The sequence below is a fragment of the Megalobrama amblycephala genome, linkage group LG12 (genome assembly GCF_018812025.1).
Source record: "Megalobrama amblycephala isolate DHTTF-2021 linkage group LG12, ASM1881202v1, whole genome shotgun sequence".
Taxonomy (NCBI): Eukaryota; Metazoa; Chordata; class Actinopteri; order Cypriniformes; family Xenocyprididae; genus Megalobrama; species Megalobrama amblycephala.
In genome coordinates, this window is record NC_063055.1 from 11,896,551 (window position 1) to 11,911,323 (window position 14,773).

Here is a 14,773-nt window from a genome sequence, read left to right on the forward strand (position 1 = left end):
TTTGGTTGATTCCTTCAGAAACTTGGACAGACAATCTCCAGTGAAAACACTAGAGGGCATCAATGTACAGCCTTAAGGCTCATTGTAACCTGACCTACATTAAATATCCCCACGTTTAGGTCTAATAAAAAATGTACAAAACCATAACATCTAACAAAAGCAGTATGTTACATTTATAGCTACACAATACATGACATAATGATTTTTCACCATTCAACTTTTCCATTTCAATGTAATAAGCCCTGTATTTTTTTTTTTTAATTGACATTACAGATATATTTTCACGTCAATTTGACTTTAAGACGTATCAATATAAACGTATTTATGTATTAGAATATCGCATATAAACAAAGCACAAAAGAATGCGTAGAGTTATTGGCATCGTCACGTGATTCACCATGGCAACGCTGGCTGTCATCAGTTCCGCGCGAGGAAAGGTGTTGAGTATTCAGAGCCGGGCAGGCGGGATGCACACATAGTTTTAATGCCCTCTGGATTAAAGAAAGCTCTAATATTATCGCTTGATTGCTTGATTCTTATCAAAGATCACTACGCGCCGACAAAATGAGTCATCTGAACCCAGGGTGAGTAACTAAGCTAGACAAACTTGCAGTGTTGACTGAAATGTAAAATGCTCCATCTAGCTGTCCTGTCTTAGACTGCTATTTGCATTACCAAGCAGTATGCATAATAATGATGAATGATATTTTTTTGGCAAGACACTATATGACTAAACGCTCTTGTTACTGTGGAGATGAAACAACAGCAATAGATCAACCACTCCAGGCAATATTGTTCATGCATGACTTAAGTGAATGTTGTTTATTTGTTGAACACATCTAACTGTCATACTAAACATATGTCTGAAATGATAATTAAGACACAATTAATTAGATTGAATCTAATTAGATTTATTCCATATGTTTAGCCTGTCTTGCACAGACATCATGTTTTATTTCTGAACAATTTTAGAGAGGGATATGAATTCAGTGGGGGGCCATGGGTTAAGTGTGCTATCCATCCACACTCAATTCCAATAGAAACCAGACACCGGTAATGGTATCTACTTGGCCTGAGGATTGGTGTACAGGTTGTGTTGTCTTCTTTACAAACGCTCAGGGAAATCAAATCTGTATCGGAAAAAGCCAGGCAGACAAAAAGTCGAGCATTTCCAAGACTACACTTGACACAGTTGTAGAGTGTTCACCTCAAGCTGAAATCCTTGGCACTGCTGGCCTTGAGGATCACTGAATCATTCCATCAGCCTGGTCAGGCCCATCCTTGCATTACAACTCCATGATGCCTGGGATGTGCTATTATATAAATGTATTAATGTGCCAGGTTAGGCTGGTTTCTATCTAAGAGACTTTTTTATGCATTGTTGATGATGACTTTGTCTATGTAGTCTTCTTTCAGCTTACAATAGCTTAACTGACAAACATCTGACTGGATACTTCAACAATGTGAGAATACGAAGACATCTTCAGAAAGTTGGGCTGGTAAGATAGTCAAGCTAGAATATAATGATGTTATGTATATTCATTGGGATTAACTCTAGAGATTTGATAGTTACAATATTTACAAACTAACATCTCTCGTATGACTCAATCTCTGTTATATAAGTTATTTAAAGTAATTAGCATTCTCATAATGATCTCTTTACCTGTTAAAAGATGAAAGGAAAGCACTTTTATGTTATACAAGATCAGATGCTTCAGTCATTAAATGCAGGTGCATGTGCTTCAGATCACCCGGAGCGGACGGATTGTTCCCGATAAGGAGTACAGGCACAAGCTGATCCAGCGAGCGCATCAGAGACATGTGAGAGAGTGTCTGGCTCAGGCCATCTTTCACAAGGTGCTAGACATGGAGGTGAGAGCATTATGCAGTCCACAGGTGCATTATAAGAAGCTCTATTAGCCTAGACCGTTGTGTTGTGTCATAAAGTAAGGGTACTGCTGAAGTAAGATATCGCATTCACATAGAAGTCTACATACTGTATTTTTATCTCATTGTATAAAGGTTCATAAAACAAAAAACATTGGGATGTACGCTGTTCTAGACCTTTGTACTACTCACATAATTAAATGTATGAAGTAATATATAAAAATGGATACAAAATATGTAAATAGATCCTGTACTAAAGCAGAAAAAAATTCACCCTTCCACTGTTTATTCAGCGTCTTCATCAAACCGAGATCAAGAGAAAACTCGAAGAATTTGCACGGAGGGAACGAATCCACAAAATGAAGGTTTTTACCAATTTTTTCATTTTTACCAATTTTATCATTTTTAAACTCAAACTGGCCTTGGTGATGTGGTAATAAAGTACATTTTGTGATTCAACTTTTTGCGCTTTATATATATATAGGCTGAGCGCTCCAAAAGATATGAAGATGAACCAGTGCTAATGCTGTCACCTCGGCCACCCACGGGGCCAAAGATCTCACACGCACGGCATTCTGGGCCGGAGGGAGAGCATTCTGAGTCAACAGAATCTGTAAGTGGCCCATATCAGTTAATAATGGGTGAAATAGCTTTACAAACTAACCATTTCCTTTCAGTTTACATACCATACAATTAACAGGTAACACCCACAATAAAGTGCGCTTTAAATGACTCTTCTCCTAGTGATGTGCTGTTAATACATATTCTGATACTTCTGCAAAAAGATATTATGGATTTTATATCTGCTTTATGTTTATTCTAGATAGTTACCTACCTAGCTAGTCCTAATGGTCGCTGAATCGTAGATTCAGATCATTTGTTTGCTCATCAGGCTCTGACATGTTCAACAGAAGGTGAAATGAAGTGGTGTGGTTTGTTCCCATCATGGATGCTTGCCTGTTGATGTTTTAGGTGCCTGGAGAGTTACTGCTCCAGCAGATTGATGACACATGAGCTTAATTGTTTGCTCTGGTTTCTCTAGATACCTTTTTTCAAACCCATGTGTTAAGATCTAAGTTTAACTAGTTCAAGTTCTACTTAAATTTGAATATTTTTATAATTAAAGAGGCAATATTATGTCCTTTTACAAAGTCTTGATTTTGTTTCTGGGATCTATAGAATAGTTTTTCATGCTAGAATGTTCAAAAACACATTATATATCACATATTTTACATTATTGCAGCACCTCTTTTCCCAGTCTGTCAGTAACACTCTGTTTAGTTCCTATCTCTATGAAGCCCCTCCTTTCAAAATGTGAAGTGTGCTCTGATTGGTCGGCTGTGATTGGTTAACCACTTCGAGAGTGTTTTGGAAATGTCCCTTACCATAACCACGAGATTCAACACATTCAACTCAACCATGCCCCATTCCTTTTCTTTCTTTCTTTCTTTCTTTCTTTCTTTTTTTTAAAAGTCTTGGGCAGGAATTATTTATATGAGGAATATTGTGACGTGTACATTCCCGGAAGAAAACTCAAGACTACAATCAAGATTCAAGTTCAGAAACAGTGCCTACTGATATAGAGAATAACTCCCTTTGGAACTTTTTAGAACATTTTTCATGCCTAAACAGCAACATTACACACTAAAGAAAGCTGAAAATGGAAAAAGCATAATAGGTCCTCTTTGATATATATAATGCATAACAAGGGTTACATTAGTAGGACATGTCTATTCAGCATATTTAAAATTTGGTAAGTGGGTTGTCTTACTCCTATAGCCGAGTTCCTCAAGGCCCAACACGGCTCCAGGGAAAATGCAGAGGCCTGTTCGACTCAAGCCCCTGAACAGTAACAGTGCCACGGCCTCTCTGAAGAGAACCTCCCCTCGACACAGACCCCCGGAGCGGGACTCCTCTAACGACACCGATCAGCCCCTCAGTTATGCGGTGAGACCATCCTGAGGTCCTAGTACTAACATGCTTGCTTACAAAAGCCCTCATCATGCGATACTTACAAATACAGTGCAAATCACGTTCAGATAACTAATATTACTAATTTGCATACAGCTCCCCTAAAGTATCGAAGACCGACATTGTGAGTGTGTTCCTGTAGGAAAGAAAAATCACAAATTAGATGTATTTAATATCTCTATTGTTACTTCTAGAGAGAAATAAGAATAAACAGTGAGCAAAAGTTTTTATCTTTAGAGGAAAATAATCTCATGTATCTCGCCAAAAGATCTCAACAGTGTCTGAAATTGTTCTCAGATTTGCAGATACTAAAGTCTGTGAAATCAAAAGTCAGATATTATGAATATATATTATTTATTAATTATTAATTTTAAATATTTCTCATGAAATTATCCAAATGATCAAAGCTATGATATTAACATTAGTTTTAAAACATTAAATCAATACTCAATTAATACTTTAAATCATTAAATTAATACTTTTATTCAGAAAGCACACATTAAATTGATCAAAAGTGACAGTAAAGACATGTTTTATAATGTATAATTTATTTTTTTAAAAATCCACAAAACTATTAATCAGCACAACTGTATTTTCGACCAAATAAATGCAGCCTTGTTGAGGATAGGAGTCTTTAAAGGTGCTAAAGAGGATTTGTTTTATACATTTTTGCAATATTACTTGAAACTGTCTTTACTAACTGATAAAAGACCATTTATTAGGTGCACTGAAAGGAATAATATTAATATCATCTGTGCACGAGGTAGGGCCTTAAAAACATCAGCCAATCGTTTACGCGATGATTGGCCCTCTGGCTTGTCAATCACTGCCATGACGTTCCTTGTGAGAGATGTGCGCGCCTGCGCGCTCCAGTAACTTTCCACACTTCACAGGCGCCGCATGCAATGTTTTTGTCAGGAGACAGGAGTAACAACTGCAGATTATGAGTTACCTGCAGTGAGTCCGACATAATGAATCCACTAACACGACACAGCGAATGCCGGTGGTAAACAAACACTCGTGTTCCACTCGTGCACAAGTTTTGGGAGGCGTTCCCTCGGGGGAAAAAAAAAATAATAATAATAAATAAATAAATAAATATATATATATATATATATATATATATATATATATATATATATATATATACTAAAGTCTATGAAATCAAAATTTAATCTAATATTGAATATTAATATTAAATATCAATATTTCTCATACATTTCCAAGACCAAATTATCGAAGGAATCTATGATATTCACATTATTTTTTAAAACAATTTCACTTGAAATCAACACTTGTCTCATTTGTTTGTTCATTTCTCCTATGTAACTCCTAAAAAACTGTATAAGAACTCCACTAGGTCTCCAGGGCAATAAACAAGCAACCTCAGCAATAACATTTTTGTCTCTCTGGGTTGTTTTATAGCTGGACAGAGACGCCATGAGACATTTGACCATGACAGACTGCTCTAGCACTGTCTCGCCCTACCGTCTTCCTGTCATTAACAACTATGTGACCCCTGTGCCGCCCCTCACAAAGAAAAAAGAGAGAGGGCCGAGAGCAAACGGCACACTCAGGGGTCGAAAGTTAAGACCCACTACAGCACCAACAGCTGCTACAGAGGTTAGTATGTTGTAGATATTTACTGAGTATTCAGGGACATGAAGTTTTGACATAGCCATTAAAATAAATCTTCGCTCACATATATTCTGCTATTACTCTGTCTATAGCCGTCTTCTCTCCAGAGGACATCAGCCCAGAGTAAAGTGACAGTAAGCATGGTGTACTTTGGGAAGAGTGTTCACCTGTCCCATGATTTGATGGACCTCAGAGATGAGGTCAAGGTCTTCCAGCAGCACTGTGGAGGAGAGAACCTGTGTGTCTATAAAGGGAAGCTGAGCGAGGGAGGTAGGTCTCTGTACACCTGTGCTTTGTAATTCATATCTTAAGGACACCATGCATTGAGTTACACTACTGATCCAGGGGCTTTTGATAACGAGTGGCTCTTACCTGGCAGTGTTGCATATATTAGAATATATTATGCATTTATTATGTGATTCTCTTCTTTGATTTTAAGATCCATTCATCAAAAGCAAATCAAAATGAACTTTCTTTGATTACCCTTACTTGTAGAAGTGTTCCAGTTTGTGTCAAGACGTCACCAAGGATTTCCATTTAGTCTTACATTCTTCCTGAATGGCTTGCAAGTGGATAGGCTCAGCTCCTGCTGTGAGTTCAAACACAGGAAAGGCTCTCGGCTCGGGGGCAGACATGGACACTTTGGATTTTGTGGTGTGGAAGGAGCCTCTCCTTGCTACAAGTAATGATAATACATTTCTATAATGATATTTTTGTGTTTAATGTTAAAATGAAGAAAATACTTTCAATTTTTATACAGTTTTGAAGAGGAAGAAACAGCTAAAAGTATTTAACATATTTAACATAGTATTTACATATTTAGATTTTTATGAAGAATCCAACTTTAAACCTAAACCACATTTATATCACACACACACACACACACACACACACATATATATGTGTATATATATATATATATATATATATATATATATATATATATATATATATATATATATATATATTTACTCTACACCAATCAAAAGTTTGAGGTCAGTACGATTTTTTTTAAAGAAATTAATATATTTATTCAGCAAGGACGTGACAATAAAGACATTTATAATAATACAATTATAATTTACAATTTATTAAACATGTATCCACAAAAATATTAAGCAGCACAATCGTTTTCAACATGGATAATAAGAAATAATTCTTGAGCACCAAATAAGCATATCAGAATGATTTCTGAAGGGTCATGTGACACTGAAGACTGGAGTAATGAGTGATGCTGATCATTCAGATTTGTAATCACAGGAATAAATTAGATTTTAAAATATATTAAAATAGAAAAGTTATTTTAAACTGTAATGATATTTCACAATATTACTGTTTTTGCTGAGCTGCAGCCTTGTTGAGGATAAGAGTCTTCTTTAAAAAACATTTTAAAAATCTTACTGACCACAAACTTTTGAAAAGTAGCATCTTGTCGACCACCACACTCCTTATTTATCATTATTGGTTTTGGTCATTTAAAAACCCATATTGATCACTAATCAAGATGCATTATGGTTGTGTTTGATGTAATTCATCAGGTGTATTATTGCCATGGGCTTGGATAAAAAACCCACACCACCTCAAAAAAGAGTGAAAGAGGAGCTGCCCACCTCTAAATCCCCTGATGCTAAGGAGGCCACATATGTAGATGAAGATATAGACACACGTTCTAACGTAGAGCCTGACACACCTCAGGAAATGGAGACAGAGCCTGATGGAGAAACAACAGGGAAGAAAAAGACCAAAGATGGTACAAACTCCAAAAAAACACATTTAACAACAAATATATTTGTGAAAACAACTTGTAGTGATGTATGTACTGTTTGATATATCTTTCTGTCCTCAAGACTCAACTAATTTCTGCAATTCTCCAGCAGTGATCCTCAGATAGTCTTTGGACACTCAAACTATCCTCGTCACCATGCATAAAGACAATATAGCCACAGATTTGTTACATCACCAGTTGATTGGAACAGCATAATTATTGCCTTGGTGGAAATGGGAATTTTCAATGCTTTAGCTATTTTGTGAAGCTCAACAATCTTTTGCTGCACATCAGAACTATATTCTTTGATTTTACTCATTGTGATGGATGATTAAGGGAATTTGGCCTTTGCTTTAACTCATATTTATTCCTGTGAAACAGGAAGTCATGGCTGGATAATTTCATGTTCCTAGTCACCCTTCACAGATATTTTACTCTTACTTTTATTTTACCCTAGAATTTCTAGGGGTATCAATAATTGTGGCCAATGTGTATTAGAGAAAATATTTATTTCATAATGATGTTTTCCCCCCACTTTTTTTTTTACTTCAAAGAAAGGATAGATTTTTGTGAATTTTTTTTTATCATATTTACCCAGGGTGTCAATAATTCTGACCACGACTGTATGCTGTTAAAGTATATGTGTAATACATATGAAGTAATTTTGCATGAAGGTTTTTATTTTATATTGCATCTTTAAATGAATTGCTTAGACCATATTTTTGCTATATTTTCATATAGACTATGAGGAAGACTTTGAGGCAGATGATGAAGGGCCAGTTGAAGATGGTGATGAAGTAGAGGAAAAGCCATCTTCTGCTGCCAATGGTGGAGAAAAAGAACCTGAGACCAGGGATGAAAATGACATCAATGAAGACATAAATAAAGTGAAAAGCAACTCTGACAGTGATGACGCCAGTATGTCTAGTTAGTATTACTTTACGGTCACTTTTTCCAACAATATTTGTCAACATCTAACACGGACTCAGAGATTATTTGTCTTCTTCCTTCAGAGGTCAAAAGGTCATCATCTGTCTCATCTGGACGAACGTCCAGCTTGTCCAGCAGTGACAATGACAACAGTGAAAGAGAAATTGTGGAGGACACCAAAGAAGTCACCACTGCTAATGTTCCAGAGGAGAGCTTACATGCAGAGGAAGACCTCACCACAGCTGAGACCAAACCGGAGGAGACAGAGGTCACAGAGTCCAGCGACATTACATTACCTCAAGCTGCAGCGGAAGACTCTGGGACACAGGATAGTCCAGTGGATGGCATGGAGAAGAGCGACCTGGAAATGTCAGAAGACACAGACAAGAAAGAGGGAACTGAAGGTGAGCAATCTGGGGAGGATGCCAAACCTGAAGATAAGCCTCAAGAGAATGAGCCGGAGAGAGGTGAGTGTCTGCATGAAAACTAGTGCTGTGTGCCTGTCATCATCAGACATTTTGTGTTTATGCATGTTGGCTTTTTCAACATCGGAACTGGAGGGCCTGTTTTTTTTATTCACAAATAAACTGATTGCTGCAAGATATACAAAGTGTTTAGTTACTTCACACAGCATTTTTAATTAAAGCTGAAGTGTAATTTGTTGGATGTTAAAATACTTTGCACTATCCCAACTTAATAAGCAGAGTCATCTATTTTACATTTTTGTTTAGTGTTGCTAGTAGCACAGAAATTACACACTTGAGCTTTAACCAATTAGTAACTTTGGAAAACATGACATTGCCTAAAATAGTTTACTTACCATTACTTGAGGTGAGGATAGTTTAGATGATGGCATGTTTTATTGCAAGTACATGACCCCACTAATGACTTTAGTTCTGATTGTGTTAAAAGCAGAACATGTGTTACATACTTCTGTGTGATTGTCAAGGCCCCTGAGAGCCCAGTTTGTTTAACTCTAGGGTCTTGCAAACATTGCATTGATTGGTTTTGTGTTTGCTCTGTGGCATCAAATGTGTTTTTGATTGCATGTTATTTGTGTTGCCGTAAGCATACTGCTCAGTATAAACCTCTGTCTTGACTTTAACTATCCATCAAGAAGGTTTAGACTTTTTTCTTTTTTCTTCTTATATTTCAAAATTGGCCAAGTCACTGCAAAACAACCACGTCTATAAACAGTAGTATGCATTATGTGTTGGCTCTTGAGGATTTGCCAGTTTAATGACTGAGAATACAGAGCAGTGTTTTTTATTTGTGATTTTGTGTTAAGTTTCTGATTTCAACAAGTTTGAACCATTTAAAACGTGCATATAACCATTTTTGATGTGTTTTCTATTATACATGATTAAATACACTGTTTGGCCTAATTGGTACACTTTGAGATAATGTTGTGTAAAATCCATGTGTATTCCCATCAGAAATGGTTATGGATCCTTTTTTGGACACCTGTTCTGTGTGAAAGCATTTAAGTGATTTTCCCCTGCATGCTGTGTTCCCAATAAATGTGCTTGCTGTGCTTTTAATAATAAACCTTTGAGCAATTGTTTTTGTGTTTCATTGCTTCTGTGTTTCATTTCTAAATACATATAAAATTAAATTCATCCTACTGAGTATGTGACTGTTATTCATTTAGTTAATTTATTTTGCCATGGATGTCATATGTCTGTATCATTCCCTGTGACTATAAACAGCCAAGTCAATGCAAGAGAAGTTGGCTGAGGCCATTTTCAAGGAATCTCAATGTAGTTCAGAGCCAGAGTTTAGTGATACAAGCACAGAGGAAGATGAAGGGGCCTCTGTGAAGACCCAACAGGATGGCCAAGGTAAAAAAAGTTGATGCCTTCTTTAATTGGGCAGTCTACAGATCATATAAAGCAAATTACTTTTCTTTCATTTATTTATTTCCAAAATATCACTAGTAGAGATACATTTTTCACATAACAGAGTAGTTCCTGCAGTGCTCAGACAAAAACACAAAGTTTTGTGTTTGTAAGTATGTATAAATCTGAAATGGTTTAATTGTAAATGCTCACTTTTACAGGAACAGAAATGGAGAGTGCGGTGGGTTTCACTTCACCACAACCATCAAACACACAGGATGATGTTCCAGAGAAAAGTGAAGCCAAGACACAGAAGTCTGTATGTGAGGAAAGAGTACAGGAGGCTCATGTCCACACAGAAGAAGAAATAGGAGAGACTCAGGAGGCAACTTTAGACATAGAAGAAATGCAGAAGGAAGAACAAAGTGAGAGGACAAATGAAGTTGAACAACCAGATGAAAGAGAGGAAGTAAAAACTGAGACTGAGGACATGCAGGAGAAAGATAAGGATGGGGAAAATACAAATGTAGAGGTTAATACAGAGTCTAATGAGGAAGAGAAAGACTCATTAGTACAGGAACCAGAGACACATACTGAAATGCTGGACACTGGAAATACAGACACTGAGGTTCCAGAGATGGAGGAGATGGATTTGGTATCTCATACAGAGAATGATACAGAAACAGGTGCAGGTGACACTCAGAGGGAGCGAGACACTGATGACGCAGATCAGAACATAGAGAGGAGGAGCGATGGACAGCCAGACAGAGATGAAAGAGAAGACCTATCAGATGAGCCTGGGGATGATAGGTCAACTGGGGAAATGGTACAGAAGACAGATGGCAAGGTGGATGGTGAGGGCTCTGTTGGTAAGGAGGAAGTTGGTGAAAAATCTAGTGAAGAGAAAGATGAGACAAAGGTTGAGGATACAAGTGAAGATTTGGGAGTAGAGGAGGCAGAGAAACCTGGGAATGAAGAGATCCAAGTTGGCGAGAAAGAAAATGAGTTAGAGGGTAAAGAGGAAGATGGTGAAAAATCTATTGAAGCGAAAGATGAGACAAAGGTTGAGGATACAAGTGAAGACTTGGAAATAGAGGAGGCAGAGAAACCTGAGAATGAAGAAATCCAAGTTGGCGAGAAAGAAAATGAGTTTGAGATTGAGGAAGATGGTGAAAAATCTAGTGAAGAGAAATATGACACAAAGGTTGAGGATTCAAGTGAAGATTTGGGAGTAGTGGAGGCAGAGAAACCTGCAAATGAAGAGATCCAAGTTGGCGAGAAAGAATATGAGTTAGAGGGTGACCAAGAATCAAAGGCAGAAGATAAACAAAATAAGGACAGTACAGAAAAAGACAAGGATGGTGTGAATGACGACCATAAAGAAAGTGAAGATGGAGAACTATCTAGTGAGGCTGTAAATAGACTAAATGAGTCACAGGAAAGTCAAGATGTGAGGGCAGAGGGTAATGAAAAAGAGGATGATGGTGTGAATGATGAACAAAAAGAAACAGAAGATGGAGAACAGGTTAGAAACATACTTAGTGATGGAGCCGAGGAAGAAGGGCCTGAGAAACTGAACAGTGAGGTTGAGATTGAAGGAGAAATCAATAAAGGGAAAGATGAAAAGATGGAAGATAGGTCTCAGGAAGAGGAAGAAGAAGAGGACAAGATGGATGAGATGGCAGAGGGAACAGATGGAAATTATGTAGATAATGAGGCAAAAGACAAAAAGCATGAGAATAAGTTAGAAACAGGTGAAAAGTTGATAGAAGAGCCAGAGAAGGAGATGGCAGATATAAACGAGATTAGTGAGAATTCATTAGAGGCAGGAGATGGAAAAGAGAATACAGCCCAAAAATTAGAAGACATCTTTGAGGACCAAAATGAGGAATCAGTTTCACAGGAAGAACATAATGAAATGGGTTCCAGCAGGGCGCCCAAGGATGACACAGAGGCCAGTACCAAGGAAGAACTAGGTGAACCTGCCGAGGTGAATAATGACCTGCTAGATAGTAACATAGATGCTGAAAATGGAGAGGGACAAGACGTTGGTCGTGAGGAGGCTGAGAAGGTGGAAGATTATCTCCAAGAGGAAATGCAAGATAAATCAGAGGGTGAGACAGGTGATAGTGCTCAAGAAGTTATGGATGACAATGAAAAGCCAGAGACTGATAAAGATGTGAAAGAAGAAGAAAACGATAATGGCAAAGAGCATGAGATGGAAAACAAGTTGAATGCTGAAGTTATTCCCTCAGAAATAGAGTCTCAGTTGGGCAGTGAACATGAGGACCAGGGCAGTGACAACCAAAAAGCTGACAAAGAGGATGACAAAGAAGAGGCTGACAAAGAATCAGAAACCTCTGCAACAACATTCATAGAAAACATAACTCCTCAAATAACACAGATGATAGTCAATAAGGATACAGAAAGTGAGATTGTCTCAGCAGAAGCTAAAGTTACAGCAGAGGAACCAGAACTGAAGGGTACTGACGATGAACTGAGAAGTAGAGATGCTCCTGAAGGGATGGACAGTGATACAGCGCAACCTTTGGATCTTGTGAGTAACTGGATTAACATACACCAAGAGTCAAAGTATTTTCAGACGTTCATCGAACCCCTCGATGAAGAGGGTTTAATCTCGGAAGAAACCGAGGAGAGACTAAATGGTGAAGTGTTACATGCTACAGATACACCACCAAGTACTGATATTGGGGGCCTTGATGAAACACTCAAGAGTAGAGATGAAACTGCAACTCCCATAAGGAACAACCAGAATGAGTACACAGAGTCTGTAGTCGAAAGCTTGAAAACAGAGACTAAAGTTGAGGCTGTAGAAGCAGATGCTTACAGTAATCACTCTAAAGACAGCATACAATCTTCAACCAAAGATGAAAGAGTCCAGAAGGCTGGAGATACTAGAGGTTCTTTGGTCACTTCCTGGTCAAGAGAGAGTAATAATGAAGACACCAATCAAAAAGACACTGCTAGACAGGAAACTTTGACATCAGATGACGTCATAAACATGGGGACAACAGCAACATCTGAAGACATTCAAGACAGAGCCCCATCTGAAACTGAACAACAGAATGTACCTAGAAATGTCGACCTGAATGTAAAAGAGTCTGAACAATGTAATCAGCAAAATATGACTGATAAAACCAAACATTTAGCCCAAACAGAGGAAGCAAGTAACAAAGAGACCTTGGAGAGTTTGGAAGACAATTTGAAAACTGAGCATGAACCTCAGTCAGAGTATATCGAGCCACAGAGTCCGACAATCACAGTAATTACAGACCTCAAAATTGTCAATAAATCGGAAAATGGGAGCCAAGATGACACAGCAAGTGTAGACTTCCATTCCAGACAGTCAGATGGAAGCAGGAACGTGAATGGAAACAGGAGAACAAAAGTAATTGATGGCCAATTCAAACAGACTCTAAGCACAGAGACCTTAAGCACTTTCTCATTGGATGACTCAAGATTTTTTGGGCCCGCAGGTTATCCGAGATTAACGACTGCTCACACGGAGAACAGTTATTAGTACAATAGTAAATCCTTCACCTAACCCAGGGGTGTCCAGTCCTACTCCTGGAGGGCTACTGTCCTGCAGAATTTAGGTCTAACCCCAATTAAACACATTTGAACCAGTTAATCAAGGCCTTCAGGATTACTAGAAAATTCCAGACTAGTGTATTGGGGCAGGTTTGAGCAAAACTCTGCAGGGCATCTGCCCTCCGAGAGCAGGATTGGACACCCCTGCTTCAACCCATATTGATGGGTTTAAAATAATGGCACTTCCTTTTCCTTATCAGAGACCTATAGTGAATCCTGTGTGCTTGGTAGGGAAGCTATCAACATCCCACTGAAAATAGACACCGTAGAAAGCACACAGCACAAATAATTTAATTATTCATGATGTGGAGCCCTCCAGTTGGTTAGGCTGCTCTAGCAGTATACCGACACACTTCAGACATGCATACCTTAACTAAAAGAATTTAACTAAAACCCCAATGCCTGCACTTTCCTCCGTGTTCCTAATTAATATCTGGAACACTTTAATTTGCGGTTGCACAGTGTGATGTGAATGACATGAACACCTTGCTGATTTCTGGCACTAGTTTAATGGTGTTCTCATGATTTTACACTGGATTAATCATCCATCATCAGTTCACATACATTGCTATGATACCTTCTTTCTTCCTAGTTTTTTTCCTTGTTTATTATTGCTCGTAATCATGCAGACCATGAGAGTTAGAATCAAAACTTGAGATGTTTCAAACCCAGAATCAAGGCCAAATTGCTCTAATAGTGCCTGTGTTGTTAAGTGACATGAGTTGTGATCTGTTTAAATAACCTGTCAAGCTCCTGTTTCACTCATTGGCTTATTTGTCAGAAAAATGGTTATTTATTGCTTTTGAAATTAGAATAAAATGCTGAAATACACAAACGTGTGTCCTGATTTACCAGACATTACTTTAAACACATTACAAATTAAAACACTAAACACAATATAAAAAAAAAATTGTACAAAAGTTTTTGACTCTTTAAAATCCAAACTTTGAGATAATAGTATGTATACTGAATGTAACACCACATTATGCATTATTATTATACAAAAAAATGAAGAAAAAAAACACGAACGTTGTGTGTCCTTATACTATATGGATGTTCTTTTATGGTGTGGTCACATCGGAATTACCGTAATTACAAGTTGACAATTCCGAGATTCTACTCAGAGCTGTTC

At 37.7% G+C, this 14,773-nt stretch overlaps 1 protein-coding gene across 4 annotated transcripts; it reads left to right on the top strand.

Annotated features, from left to right (window-relative positions):
* Positions 1-245: 245 nt before the first annotated feature.
* On the top strand, positions 246-14,254 carry erich3 (glutamate-rich 3). 4 transcript variants are annotated; one of them, XM_048208752.1, is made up of 14 exons: positions 246-584; positions 1,406-1,499; positions 1,747-1,872; positions 2,181-2,252; positions 2,372-2,500; positions 3,667-3,834; positions 5,284-5,481; positions 5,589-5,766; positions 5,992-6,178; positions 7,035-7,246; positions 8,003-8,188; positions 8,275-8,658; positions 9,901-10,032; positions 10,251-14,254. In XM_048208752.1, exons 1-14 carry the CDS (start codon positions 565-567, stop codon positions 13,568-13,570), a joined length of 5,406 nt encoding a protein of 1,801 aa, XP_048064709.1. In that variant the 5' UTR covers positions 246-564; the 3' UTR covers positions 13,571-14,254. The 4 variants fall into 4 exon arrangements, with proteins under 4 accessions (XP_048064709.1, XP_048064710.1, XP_048064711.1 ...); XM_048208753.1 differs by having other exon boundaries at positions 8,003-8,179; XM_048208754.1 differs by lacking the exon at positions 9,901-10,032 and having other exon boundaries at positions 248-584.
* Positions 14,255-14,773: the final 519 nt, after the last annotated feature.